This window comes from Benincasa hispida, chromosome 8 (assembly GCF_009727055.1).
Source record: "Benincasa hispida cultivar B227 chromosome 8, ASM972705v1, whole genome shotgun sequence".
In the NCBI taxonomy this organism is placed as follows: domain Eukaryota; kingdom Viridiplantae; phylum Streptophyta; class Magnoliopsida; order Cucurbitales; family Cucurbitaceae; genus Benincasa; species Benincasa hispida.
Window position 1 is genome coordinate 37849185 of NC_052356.1, and position 14920 is coordinate 37864104.

The 14920-nt window shown below is 32.5% G+C and overlaps 2 protein-coding genes across 2 annotated transcripts; one reads left to right on the forward strand and one right to left on the reverse strand.

The window, feature by feature from the left end:
• The first annotated feature begins 335 nt into the window (after positions 1-335).
• LOC120083366 (aspartyl protease APCB1) lies at positions 336-6526 on the forward strand. The gene is made up of 9 exons (XM_039039098.1): positions 336-1193; positions 1681-1798; positions 3642-3871; positions 3968-4207; positions 4928-5081; positions 5174-5253; positions 5544-5658; positions 5780-5852; positions 6299-6526. The coding sequence occupies exons 1-9, from the start codon at positions 604-606 to the stop codon at positions 6409-6411; spliced, it is 1713 nt and encodes a 570-aa protein (XP_038895026.1). The 5' UTR covers positions 336-603; the 3' UTR covers positions 6412-6526.
• Positions 6527-6667: 141 nt separating this feature from the next.
• On the reverse strand, positions 6668-8020 carry LOC120083367 (heavy metal-associated isoprenylated plant protein 7-like). Its single transcript, XM_039039099.1, has 3 exons — positions 7811-8020; positions 7641-7722; positions 6668-6964 (listed from the first exon to the last, which is right to left on the reverse strand). The coding sequence occupies exons 1-3, from the start codon at positions 7820-7822 to the stop codon at positions 6684-6686; spliced, it is 375 nt and encodes a 124-aa protein (XP_038895027.1). The 5' UTR covers positions 7823-8020; the 3' UTR covers positions 6668-6683.
• Between the last annotated feature and the right edge of the window lie 6900 nt (positions 8021-14920).

Here is a 14920-nt window from a genome sequence, read left to right on the forward strand (position 1 = left end):
ATGGTGGAAAGGAAATCTTGTCGGAAAAATAAAAAAAATGAAAAAAAGAGCGAAATAAATATAAATTATCGAAAAAAAAAATCGCTGGAAAACGAACCGCGTCACTAATAGAAGAAATCATTTAAAAAAAAAAAAGAAAGGCAGAAAAACTGATATTTATTTATTTATTTCAAAAGAGAGAAGGTAGAAGGAATAAATGGTAAATTAACATGGTCACGACATTAGTAGAAACCAAAATTCGATCAAATTGAGGACAAATTTAAATGAACATCTGTACCAATTTTCCCCAAAAGTTGTAATGATTCAAAGCCACCAAAAAGTGGATAAAAGGAAATTCCCTTTTCACTGGTGCTTTCCCTCGCGTTTTCTATATGAAGACCGTGGAAATGGCCCACCACGATGCTGACCCTGACCTTGTTCAACATCTAAGCTTCCGACATCCTTTCCCACTGTGGACTTTCCCCTAACCAACTCCCCGTCCCCAATCCCTTTGATTTGTTCACAATTTGACTTTGACAACTTCATAGATGGAGATTTCATCCCAGTAACAAGCAGTTTGCTCTCTCATCTTGAACTTCTGTAGCTCCTCGGTGCTTCAAGAAGATGGAGTCCGATAAGATTAAAGGGGTTGTCGTAATCACTCTTCCGCCGCCGGACAATCCGTCGTTGGGTAAATCCATCACTGCTTTCACACTTACCGATGACTTCCCGGAACCTCCTCGCGAATCCGTTGCCGTTGATCAAGAAGTACAACAACCCAACAGTAATCATTTGACTCTTACATCGAATCTCCCGATTCAAGCTCCTTCGTATCAGCGAAGTATCCCTTTGTCGAGGGAGCTTTTTGCTGGTACTCCTAGAAAGCTTGTTGTCTTATTAGGCATTGCCCTCGTTGCTATTTATCTTTATTCTTCCAATTTTCCGGAGACTCTTCAGGAGCTACGTAGTTCCGAGAAGAACGATGAGGATCGCCCTACATCCTTGCTGTTTCCGCTTTATTTCGAATCGGAGTTGGGTGCTACCAGTGATTTCCAGCTTAAGTTGGGAAGAACTGTAGGTGTAAATAAGGATGATCTGGGTGCAACATTCAATGATGTACTTGGAGTGCCGAAGCCTAGCAAGTTGATTTCTGCCACTTTAAAATCTGATTCCTCAGCCGTTTTTCCTGTGCGGGGAGATATCTATCCAGATGGGTATGTTTTTATCTTGTTTTTTTTCCTACTTAAATTACTTTCTGTCCAATGATGAATCCGTCAATCATCCCCAAACCCAAGATATTGCGGTGAACTTTCTAGCTTAAAGTAGTTGAATTACTTTTTGAAAGCTTCTTTTGATTTGAAGATTAAGAAAAATGAATAAAAAGGTACTTTCAGCAGGGGAAGAATAAACGCTAGAAAAATATGTAAATATAGTATGTACTTGCATCCAAGTTGATGTTGCTTCGTTAAAGATCTTTGCTCATACCAAAAACCGAACTTTTCAATTGACATTAAAATGATGATTGGGGTTAACTAATGCTACTTTTGAATGACCAAAGAAATTATACTACCGGTTCTGACTATAAATTAGGATTCTTAAGTTTATGCATCTGGTCATTTTGTGTAGATAGCATACACTGTTGGTCATGATCATGGAGATGCCATTATTTGCACTAACATGGATTTTTTCACCAACATATAGATTGTATTATACTTACATAATGGTTGGAGAGCCACCGAGACCTTACTTCCTCGACATTGATACTGGGAGTGACTTGACATGGGTTCAATGTGACGCTCCTTGCACCAGTTGTGGCAAGGTAATGTCCCGATGTTATTGAAGAATTTGTGCTCTTGTTCAACATAATTAATTTTCTATTGTTTGTTTGTTTGTTTGTTTTTTTTTTTTTTTTTTTAATAATTTTNTTTCAAAAATAGAAAAATAAGAGAAAATATTTATACAAATAGCAAAATTTAATTATTTTCTCCTTCCCCATCTTCCGGCTTCTCTTGCTTCCTCTTCTCCTTTTTTTTTTCTTCTTCTTCTCTATTTATAGTTTTGTTGCTAGTTGAAAAATGTTAATTAGAATAATAATGACAGACAATGGAAGGCCAAATTATAGACCAAGTGATGGTAGTTTTTGGTAGTTTTGTTTCTAATTCCAAAATAATAATTAGAATGATAATCATAGACAATGGAAGACCAAATGATAAACCAAGTGATAGAACACTATCATCATCTATCACAGTTAGACAATGATAGTTGTTTATCACTGTCTATCTGTGATAGACAATGATAGTCTTTTATCACTGTCTATTAGTGGTTACTATCAATTGCCTATCAATAGATAATTATTTTGTTGTTGCTAGTTGTTGGTAGTTTTTTTTGCTTTTAGATAGTTTATGCTACATACACTAGACATTGTTATTGAAAATTTTGTTGCTTTAGATAGTTGTGATAGACGCGGATAGAAGTCTATCAGCGTCTATCAGATACAAGTTTATCAGTGATAGATGTTTATAGAAGTCTATCAGTGTCTATTAGTGATAGAAACTGATAGAAGTCTATCATAGATAGAGCTGATAGAAGTCTTTCATTGTGATTGAAACTGATGGAAGTCTATCATTGATATTATCAAGGATAGAAACTGATACAAGTCTATCATTGATAGAGGTTGATAGAAGTCTATTAGTATTTATCAATGTTTTTTTTCCTATTTCTGTAAATAGTTTGACATTTTTTCTATCCGTTAAAATTTCTTTATTTTGTGTATATTTTTTCAACTTGTATATTATCTAAAATTCAATTTATCAAGCCACTATACAGCTTTTTCTTACAACATTCGTCCTTCAAATGAGATCTTACCTGATTCTTGTATGGGGATTATTTCGTGTGTGAACAATCCAATTCTTTAACCATACTTTCTTGGTATTTCAATTTATCAAGCCACTGTTACAACTTTTTCTTACAACATTATTCTTTCAAATGAGATTTTACCTGGTTCTTGTATGCGGATTATTTCATGTGCGAACAATCCAATTCTTTGACCATACTTTCTTGGTAGTGCCATAATCCTCGTGTCAATTATAACAAGTGTTTTCTAAGTGAGGTCTCAACATTTACATAATTATGTTCACGCCTGCTTTGAGCTTATCATTTATTTATCTGTAATCGGACAGGTTGAAATAACTTTCTGGTTTTAGGTTAATTTCTTGATTCAAATGAATAATGGAACCATGTTTGATGGTCTTCAATGGAAATATTTTGGAGGTGTGGTTCGATCATATTTTAGAATGTTAAGGGAAGATTAAGGTAAAGGAAGGAAAAGATAAATAGATTCATATTAGGAAAACTAAAAATTTTTAATGGGTCAAATAGCACCACCTGAACCAACTTGAATGGATAATTAAATTTTTATCATTTAGAAGATTTGGAGAGACTAGACAATATATTACAAATGGAGTTATAAACACAAACATTTTCTCTTTGAAAAATGAATAATATGCATCCGTGATCCCACCTATGATTTTATTTTCTTATGAGTACAATGCACTTTGCAGTCAAAATTTATTGCAACTGTTTGCATATTAGTCAACCATCACTGATTACACGACTTAGCTGATGACAAACAAAACATTAATCTAATGATTTAGTTTATGTAGGGAAGAAATCCATTATACAAGCCAAAAAGAGAGAACGTTGTATCTTTCAGGGACTCTTTGTGCATGGAAGTTCAGAGAAATTATGATGGCGATCAGTGTGTAGCCTGCCATCAGTGTGACTACGAGGTTCAATATGCAGACCAGAGCTCCTCTCTAGGGGTTCTTGTTAAAGACAAGTTTACTTTAAGGTTTTCCAATGGATCATTGACTAAGTTAAATGCAATTTTCGGGTATAACTTTTTCTCCTTGTACCTCTGTTGTATAGATTATCCATGTTCTAGTTTTGTGTCAATATTCTAAAATTCTCTTGTTTATTTGGTTACAAGGTGTGCTTATGATCAGCAAGGCTTACTATTGAACACTTTGTCGAGGACAGATGGCATTCTGGGACTAAGCAGGGCTAAAGTTAGCTTACCTTCCCAGTTGGCCAGTCAAGGGATAATAAACAATGTGGTAGGTCACTGTCTTACCGGTGATCCAGCAGGTGGTGGATATTTGTTTTTAGGTGATGATTATGTGCCACAGTGGGGGATGGCATGGGTTGCCATGCTTGACAGCCCTTCCATGTGAGTATGGATTACACCTGTTATGGGTGTAAATTTGTCTTACACAAGAAGATTCTTCTTCCAACTAATTTTTTAAAGATGAAATAAAAGTTGAAGAGAAGAAGCTATAATCGAATTTGGATCTCAACATAGGTGCTCATAAGAAGCATACATATATCCATTGCTTACCTATACGCAAAGACAATTAAAAAAAGAAAAAAAAAAGAAAAAGAGAAGGGTGGTGGAATACCAATTATTTTTTTGGTTGTCTTTCATCAAATCAACTCTGCAGTGTACAGTTTCTGACGAGAAATTGAGCTTTGAAAAAAAAAACCCGAAAGAATATACAAAAGCACAGAAAAAAGATAGTCTAATGAAAGGAGCCCATACACACACACACACACACAAAAAAAAAAAAAAGGGCCTCACGATGAGACCTTATAGTTTACAAAAGAACCTTAGCAATGAAAGTCAACAGATGGGCATTAAATTCAAGGAGAAATCATACCTCTCAACTCCTCTTAAAGTTCTCATATTTCTCTCTAGCCAAATGCCCCATAAAACAGTGGAAAAACAAGCATACTAAAAAACTATGCTTTTCTCACGAAAGCATGCCAATCAAACACGACATAGTTCTCTGCCAAAGAGTTCTGCTATGTACATTTAATTCTTTGTACTGTGTGGCTTTTACATGTGCTTCATTGCAATAGCTCTTTAACCACCTCAATTTTTTTATTTCAGAGATTTTTATCAAACAAAGGTTGTGAGAATAGATTATGGAAGCAGCTCACTGAATCTTGATACTTGGGGAAGCAACCGAGAACGAGTAGTTTTTGATAGTGGCAGCTCATACACATACTTCACAAAAGAAGCGTATACCCAATTGGTTGCAAATGTAAGATTCGAGATATAGTAGCCTGGAGCGAACTTTTTTCTTGTTTCTGCAAAAAAAAAAACCGCTGATTATGTAATTCCATTCCTCTGCAGCTTGAAGAACTCTCGGTTTTTGGGCTTATTATTCAAGATTCGTTGGATACCATTTGTTGGAAAACTGAATCTTCTTTCAGGTATAAGACGGATACGAAGACATTCTTAGATAAGTAAGAATGCACCATTGATAGACAATTTGGATAGCATATACTTCTTAAAATTTTCTCTGACAGCTTTACTCACGAGTCAAGACTCACAAGTGGGTGTACTAAGCTTAAAAAAGAACATAGAAACTCTTGGTAGAATGAAACATTTCCTTAACCATGTTGAATTCGACAAAAAATGTTCCACTTCAATAATTCCAGTCTCAATGCCAACTCTCCACTATTGCTATGGTAGAACCTAAGTTTCATATGAACGCCTGCAGATCTGTTAAAGATGTCAAGCAGTTCTTCAAGCCTCTAACCCTTCAGTTCGGGAGCAGATTTTGGGTTGTGTCAACAAAACTTGTGATTCCTCCAGAGAATTATTTGTTGATCAATGTAAATCTTTATTTATTTCCTATAAAAAAAGTATACATATTTCTGCTGCTGTTATTTGCATGTTTTCCAATTTTATTCATGTTTATAATTATTGTGGAAATAAGAACTCCATGTTCTGCAGAAAGAAGGAAATGTATGCTTGGGAATTCTTGATGGAAGCCAGGTACATGATGGGTCCACAATCATTCTTGGAGGTAAAAACAGTTTAGAAAGTTCGTATGATTTTATGCTACCTCATGGAATTGAATCGTAACCTTATACTCTTCATAAATAAAGAGTATTTTTATATATTTCAATCTTGCATTTTACAAAAAAGAATTTTCATTTCTTTTTATGTCATGTCTAAGCTCTAGCACGTTAAATGGCACTTTTAATATGCCTCTTGCTTCAAAAACAACGTTGATCTTAAATGGCAACACAAGATTCCGTTGAGTTTTCAGCATTGTTAGAGCCTGTTTGGAAAGACATTTTTAAGTTTAGGAAAAAAAAAGTGTTTTTAAGCACTTAGAAGACTAAACGAAATAGGCTCTTGTGATTGTGGTGCAAATATTCCTGGTTTGCAGTTACTGATGTTTGCCACTTAAACATCATTTTAACCTTTCTTGAATTCGAATTTATATTTCATGGTTTTATCTTTCAGACAATGCATTGCGTGGGAAATTGGTCGTTTATGACAACGTGAATCAGAGAATTGGATGGACTTCATCCGACTGTCACAATCCAAGAAGAATTAAACACCGCCCACTAGTTTGATACACTGTCAATCTACAGATAAACTACTTAGTAATTATTACGTGGCATGCCTAGATTGTTCTGTCTATAAATACGAACTGCTTATTTGTGAATAAAATAACAAGTTTTTCAAATACACGTCCGTAAGCACTGGACTTTATAATTCTTACATAATCAACTGTAGGTTCATCTTTTGGTTGACTAGTAAACAACTAAATGCATATAGTTTTATGAAGTAATTTGCATGTATGACTCAGAAAAATGGCAAAATAGTATGAAAGATGATGAAGAGTTTATGTTATAGAATTTGGTAATTCTTCCTTTTCTTCTGTGTCACCTTCATGCTTACAACAAGTTTCAACTTGGTCATAGTTGGATTGGCATTTCCAGGCATTGATGATCAAGGGTCCTTGGATATCATTGTTTTCAGTGAAGGTATCACACTCTTGAATCTCCAATATCTCTACTCTGCGGTTGGTTTTCTTCCTTATTTTGATTGCTATATCTTGAGGGCTAAACTTTCCACAAACGCTTACCCTGCACTGCTTTTGTTCTATCAAATGGGTCTCCAACTCTATCAAGATGACAAGGACTTGCATGTCAAAAGTTACCAAGTAGAATCAATTGAAGAGTCTATGTCTAGCTCAGAAAGAGAGAGAGGTAGGAAGTTATTTAATCTAACTTCCACAATATGATTGTCCTCTTCCAAACTCTAACGCTCGATTTAAAAAGATCTCCCCAACACGCCCCTAAGCCCAATACGCAGGTATGATGTCTCCCCTTGAAAAAGGGGGACTTACAAAATAAGGCATGCACCTTTTGTGAAGCCCAAAGGCTCAAAGTCCTAGGTAGGGTTGTTTCATCATTTTTTTTTTAAATTGAAATAATTAGGGGGTTTTCTAAATTATTAACTAAAAAAATCATACTAAGCCTAAATGCAAAATTTCTTGTGTTTAGGGGTCTTTTTTTTCTTCATATTTCCACTTCAACATGCTTTCTCTTCTTTATGTGTACTTTTATATGTAGTATGCCTCACAAAAAGAAGCTTACATTTTTGTTTTTTTGTGCTTTGCACTTAGGTCCCAAAAGACTAACGCGCTTTATTATACCTTGAGCTTTAAAAAACACGGACGATTAGTTGCACTGTAAAAAACAGTGTTTAATTTCTCTCATCCTTTGAATGGTTTGAAATAGTCAGCCATATTGTTTTAGCCCCTGAAAAAAGAAACAGGAAAAGAGAGAGATTTCACCTTTTATACTGAGAATAGCTCTTCTTACTTTCCTGTAACATCCATTGCAATCCATGTGAATTCTCAAAACCATGCAGCAAAACTGCCATAGTTGTCAAGGGAAAACAGTTCAATAAAGCCAAATGAAGCTTGGAAGGAGAAGAATGGAGAATTGGTGAGATTGAACTTGCCTTTCCTGTCATCAAATCACTGTCAAAAACAGAACCTTTCTCCAAGAATGATGCTTGAACACAGAAACAGAGAGAAAACTAATGGGTTTTTTCACAGAACTTGAAAGGGATGGACTTGAAAATCTGCGTTTAACGATAGTATTGATTGATGAGAGAATATTAAAACACTGAATAACAACAACAATAATAATAGTAATAATAATGATAATATTATCTGTTCATATTAATATTTGGAACCTGATTCTGCATTGTGGTTTATAGGCTGTTCATTATTCTTGGCTTTATTTTTCTTTTTCATTCTCTTTTACGTATGGAGAAAAAGAAGGCATCCTTTCTTAAACCAGAAAGCCATTATTCTTTTTCTCATAATAAGGGTATGCTTCTTCAAAAATAAATTAAAGGTTTAACAGTGCAAGCAATAGGAAGGCAACAACCATATAGAAAACCTTTTTTCCTCTTTATATTAAGGAATATTCCAAAGTATTCTCAGGTTTTATTTGGTTTAATCTATAATAAAAACCCGAGCTTAGATCTGCTATGTTTTATCCCGAGTTATTAACTCGTGAATCCCACTAGTGGCATAATTGCATAAACTAAATATATATTGGCCATTCGAGCATAGTTAGTGGATAAGGCATTAATTATCGTAAGTTTATTATGCAATCATTGAACTCGGGAAAAAGAAACAAAATACAAATTCTACACTTAGGTTTAACTTTATTAAACATCTTTTATTCAAACTTGACAAATCCAAACTAAATAAACTAGATAAAGTTTAACCATCATGGATTGACTTAGTGATAAATAGAGAATGTGACTTTAATAAATGGCTAAGATATCATGAGTTTAATTCATGGTTGTCACTTACCTAGGATTTGATATATCCTACGAGTTTTCTTGATATCAAAAAATGTTCTAGAGTCAGGTGGGTTGTCCCGTGAGATTAGTCGAGCTATTAAGACACTCACAGATATTAAAAAGAAAAAAAAATGATAAAGTTGAGAGCTACAATACTTTAAAGTTTTAGAAGTTTAAATAATATCCTTATACCTAACTTCATTTAAAAAATTAAAGATAATATGATGTGGTATGTCAGGCCTGTTTTTCTTCTTTTTAAAGTTTAACAATGTTTGGGGTAATATTTTGAACATCGGTTTGACTTTTAAGATAAACTAACGTTTTAGAGCCCTTCTAGAATGATTAGAGAAAAAAATTATTTTTTTAAAAAGTCATTTTCGTTTAAACTCTTTTGATAAAAATGGTTTAAAATGAACTTTAAAACTATTTCAAAATCTATTTTGAGATGTTACCAAATACTTCATTTTTTTTTCTCAAAATACTTAATTTTAAACACTTGAAAAGTTAATCCAAACACATCCTCCATCAATTGTGTTATATTTAAGTTGACATTAATCAATTGTGATATACATAAAGTTAGACATTAAATTTTGTTTTGTATTTAAATAAAATATAAACATATTAAGTGACAATAGCACATTGACCTTTTTCACATCTTGCATTATGTTCATAAATTTTCTCGATATATATATATATAAAATCCATACAATTCACGTATTTTCAATTCATGTAGGTACAAAATTTATTATGTCATTAAATGTCTAGACAACCATAATTGACTTTTTAAAAGCAAAAAAACATCCTAAATGTCAATTTACAATTGCTTGCCCAAAAGATATCTTGAAAACAACTAAAAGTTTAAAAATTTGAGGTAGCTACTATAGTTTGAAAAGGAAAAAAAGGCTCATAGTTCCTAAATGAAAATTAGATTGCAATTAAATTAAAAATAATTAATGCACACAATATTATCTTAATTGGGAGTTAGTTTATCATATATATATAAACAAAGTACTAAAGAGAAAAGATCGATAGGTGCACCAGAAATCTCAACTAGACTGATATATCCTTACTACCGTGATTATATCCCGAAAACTAGTGATTCGTTCATTCAAGTTGATCATATTTTTCTTGTTGAAGGGATTGATTCGAGAGGGAAAAAAAGTCAAGTCTTTTGTTTTTCTTAACATCAACCTTTGCTGTTAAGATTCTGAATGTACTTTATTCTTAGTTTCACTAAATTTGAAGGACACTTTTTTATGCCACAAACAATTATTTTGAGATATGAAAAGATTTTGTTTTTATTTTTATAAAATAATATTAAATAAAAATGGAAAATAAAGTACAATTGATCACTGTTTAAGTTAAAGAGGAGAAATTTTAAAGGATATGAGTTCTTTGGTGGGCCAAGTTCATGTTAAGAATTTCCATTTGAAAAAAAAGGCACATTTATACGAAAATAAGAAATTTCCATTTCATTAAAAAAAAATATTAAGATTAATTATTTTAAAAAGTAAAATTACTAAAAATATTTTTAAATATAACAAAATGTCACTATCTATCAATAATAGACGGTAGAGATATTTATGTGACACTTGTAGATCAGTCTATTACTGATGATGTGACATTTTGCTATATTGGTAAATAAGTTAGTTCATTTTTTTTTATTTGAAAACAAATCTAATCTTTAGCATAGTTTTTATATATTACTTTCTCATGTTATGAATGGTATATTCATCTATCAACCCAAAATTTTGGAATTTTCGAAATTATAGTTATAAAAAATATTGAGTTCAATTGTAGTTCAATAATTTGAGAACTTGATTGTAGTAATATTTAAAGAGTTAACCGTAAAATTTCAAATTTTCAGAGAGAGATTGATCTTAACAAAAACAAATTGAGGTTTATTGTATTGTAGTGTAACCACTCCCATGGTTAAAAAAAAAAAAAAAGAAGAAAAAAGAAAAAAGAAAAAAAAACATGTACTAAAATTGTAATTTAACAACTATGTTGAGTTTCATTACTATTATCAAATATGGAAATTATTACGGATAGAAACTTTTTAAATATCTCTACAATAATATGATGTTATTATTATCCATTAGGCATAAGTAGACATTATTGAGTTTTGACAAAATATTATAAGTGCAAATGTCCCACACAGAAAAGTTGAAAAAAGAGATTGCTCTTGTAATTGGGTTGAGAGAGAATTATTTTATATGAATGTAATAAATTTTCACATAGTGAAATTTTCCAGTCTGTGGTTTTTGTCCTGTTTAGAGTTTTTTCACGTTAATTCTTGTGTTCTTAGTTTATTGTTTATCTTTTGTTTCTGTGTTACTTTTCTATTCATTCCTACGATAACAGCGAGAGGTTTTTCCCAACAACATAATTATGTTTTTTTTATTTCAACCTAAAGACATGTCATTATACATTATCGGAGGAGACATATAGTTGTTCCCATATGTATACATATGATCTTCTTTTTATCTAGTAAATGTAGAACTTTCTTTGCATTTCTACCAAAAAGATTGAAGCTTGGACCTCACAAAAAGAAAATAAAAAAGCATTAACAAATTTTTTTATTCATAGAAGTATATATGTTTGGACATTGACAATTGAAATAATTGGAAATGAAGGTATGTGGAGGTGTTGTTAGATCATTTCCAAGGGTACACTAATTTATAGGTTTTGAGAGTATGATAATGGAAGGAAATACCAAGGTCTCCAGCACTCCAATTGCAAATATTATGGTCACAATTATCAGTGAGAAAGGTTTCAGATTCTGGCCAAAAAACATTACCAATAACATGTCCATGTTTGCTACTAAAATCGCACCAAAACAATGTGGTTTGCCAAATATTTTCTTCAAACGTCCAATAGTATTTGCCATTAGGGTCGAGCACGTGCTCGCCTAGATCGTCTTCTTTCGACTTGCAATGAACCACTAGACTCGAATCCTTCAAATGGTTCCAAATCGTCACTTGCCATGACGACAATGGATCTTGTAGTTTGGTTTGTCCAAAACACGACTTAATTGTCATGTTTGATTCAAAAGCAAAAAATAAGATGATACATAATATGTTTAGAGGCTTCATTATTTTCTTTGGAGCAGTGATTTGGGCACTCTTCTTTTCTTATAATAGTAAGCCCATCTTGGTTTTTGTTTCATATATAGCGAAATTGAATTCCTATATAGAAAGATTCACCTTTTAATTTCCTTACCTTATTTAATATAATACTTTGTATGTGTCATGTCTAATATATTGAAAGTTATTACTTAGATAGGTGACAGTACATGAATTTCGAATTGAAACTGATTTTAATTCAATAATGATGTTGTTAATGAATAATGCCAATTAAAGTAAACAACAAAAGAAAATCGTTATAGTATCATTTTGTTCCGTCCGTTATAAAATTTGAAATTCGTTTTGGATGAAATGTATTTTTATCTATTTCATGTAGTTTTCTTTGTTGTATTTTTCGAGTCTATTTAGTCTGCAATTCAATGTATTATGATTATCCTGATTAATCAATATAATATACAAAAATTAACGTTTATATTAAGAGTTTTTTGAGATATGAGTTGAGACATACCATGTTAAATGATAAAACTTTATATTATGGATTTTCTTGTTAGATTATGCCAAATGATTTGTAATATATGACCATATTTTTAAATATCACGTGACTATATCATCATTCAATTTTAACAACATTGTTGCTTGAAGTGAGGAGACGAATATAAAATATATGTATGTGTGCGGTTATATCAAATGTCACGTCACTGTTCGATGGTTAAATTTCAACTACATATTAACAATGATAATTTTTTTAAAAGATTGAAACATAGAGAATGATATTTATCTTAATATACTTCATCCTTAGAGATGGGCGAGAGATTTTGAACTGAGCTAAACCAAACCGATAGTTTTTATTAAAATCACTTTTATTTTAGCTTTGTTTGTGTGTGTATATATATAAAGAATATACCAAAAAAAACATATGAGAGTAAAAGTATTTGTTTTTAAATACAAAAAAGTACGAAGTACTACATCTATTAATAAGGAAAACTATTTACATAAAATAATTAGATTATGCCACTTGATTTTGTACTTTATTTCGGGAGGATTTTCAAAAATAAAAAAATAAAGAAAATTATTTACACAAAATAACATAATTTAATCTACTATTGGAGTGATAGAATGTGATAGAAATCTACCATTGATATTATGTGATGGACACTTATAGAAGTCTATCAATATTTTTTTGTTATTTCTGTAAATAGTTTGACATTTTTTTATCTATGAAAAATTCTTTTATTCTTGTTTGTATTATTATTATCTTTTATAAAAATATCATTATAATTGTACTTTTTTTAAAAATTATTCTTAGTTGCACTAAAATTGAAGATAATGGATTTTCTTTTTCCTTTTTGCCTTCAAAAAGAATTATTTTCGAGGGGGAAAAATAATTGAAGCCGACCTATTTTTTTATTTCGGGAAAAAAAAAGCCGAGGATGAAGGTCAAATATCTACATAATCACCAACAGTTTTTTTTTTTTAATATTGTGATTAGGAAAACAATTTAGGAAAATATAATGGTTTTGAAACTATTTAGAAATCTATGGTTATTTTGGAATTTTCGAGGGCGGGGATTTTGTGTAAAGTATTCTGTCGAGGGTTCAACCCTTGACCTGGTGAAAATTAAAGAAGAGGTCGAACCCTCTACCTTTCGAAAATTAAAGAAGAGGTCAAGGGTTTGACCCTCGACCTAAAGGAAATTAAAGGAAGAGGACCAAATTTGAAGAAGAGGTCAAGGGTTCAACCCTCGACCTGTCGAAAGTTAAAGAAGAAACCTTCGACCTAAAGGAAATTAAATAATCGTTTAGTAATTATACACGATCGCACACAATCATTTAGTAAATTACAATGCGATCGTTTAGTAATTATACACGATCACACACAATCGTTTAGTAAAATTACTATGCGATTGTTTAGTAATTCTTTATTAACGTAACAATAGGTGCAAACTTCTGGAAAGAACAAGTGAACGATGAACAACTTCTTTATTAGACGATAAGAATCAAATAAGATTAATCGGTCGCTTACGAGATACTAAATGATCGTTTATCGCTCAGTATGACTAAACGATCGCTTACTAAATCCTCTGTGATCGGCCACAAACTCCTACACGATCGTTTAACTATTACTATTACACGATCGCTGTGAAACCCGAATTTCTATTTTCCTTACTTAAGCAAGTGATAAAAAGAAATAACTAAGTGAAAGTTAAATCCTAAGTTAAGGGGAAGGAAATTTCTAAGTGTCAAGTAGATTTTCTTTGAATAAATTAAGTTGAACTTTAATTGGTAAAATTGTAATGAAATTTGTATAAATAAGTTGAGTAGGTTGATGAGAAAGTTAGTATGAAATGGTGAAGAAAGAATGGGGATTTGAAAAGGAAAAAAAAATATATACGGAGAACATTTGTCACAGTAGCTAAAGATTGGAGAGAAAACTTGGAGAGAAAGATGAAGAGAGCGATATTATTGAGATCGAGACCAGCGAGATTGGAGAGGAAACGGGAGAGAGCGAGATTGGATAGAAGATGGGAGAAAGCAAGACCAACGAGAAAGCTGGAGAGAGCGAGACCAGCGAGAAAGCTGGAGAGAGCGAGAGTGGAGAGAAAAGTTGGAAAGAAAGTTAGAGAGAGCGAGATTGGAGAGAGCTGACCAGCGAGATTGATGGAGAGAGCGGGACCAGCGAGAAAATGGGAGAGAGCCACATTGCCGAGAGTGGAGTGAGCGACATTGTCGAGAGCGAAAAGAGCGAGAGTGCCTATGCGTTAGCCTTGCTTTGTCCGATTCGAACGTCACGCCCACGCCTCACCTATGCATTGAACGGTCGAGCAAGCTTCTGGATGATGTATTTGGACGCGTTGGGGTGGATTATGCATGTAGAAACCCTAATCTGAATACAAACAAAGTTTGAAGACGTAAAGGCAAACGTTAATTAAATCTAGGTGTCCGATTAAGAGAAATTCTTAACCCTAAGAAATTGTGTTGGATGCGTTTGGGAAGAATACATTGAACTAAAGGTGAAGTCAGCTTACGTTGATAAAAGGAGGATTAAACATTTGGCCATGCAGCCAAGTAGGTGCTGTCAATCCCACGAGCAATTTGAAATGCCTATAAATATGGAGTTGGGATTTCATTTTCAAATCACACAAAAATCATAAATTTCGTAGAGAAAG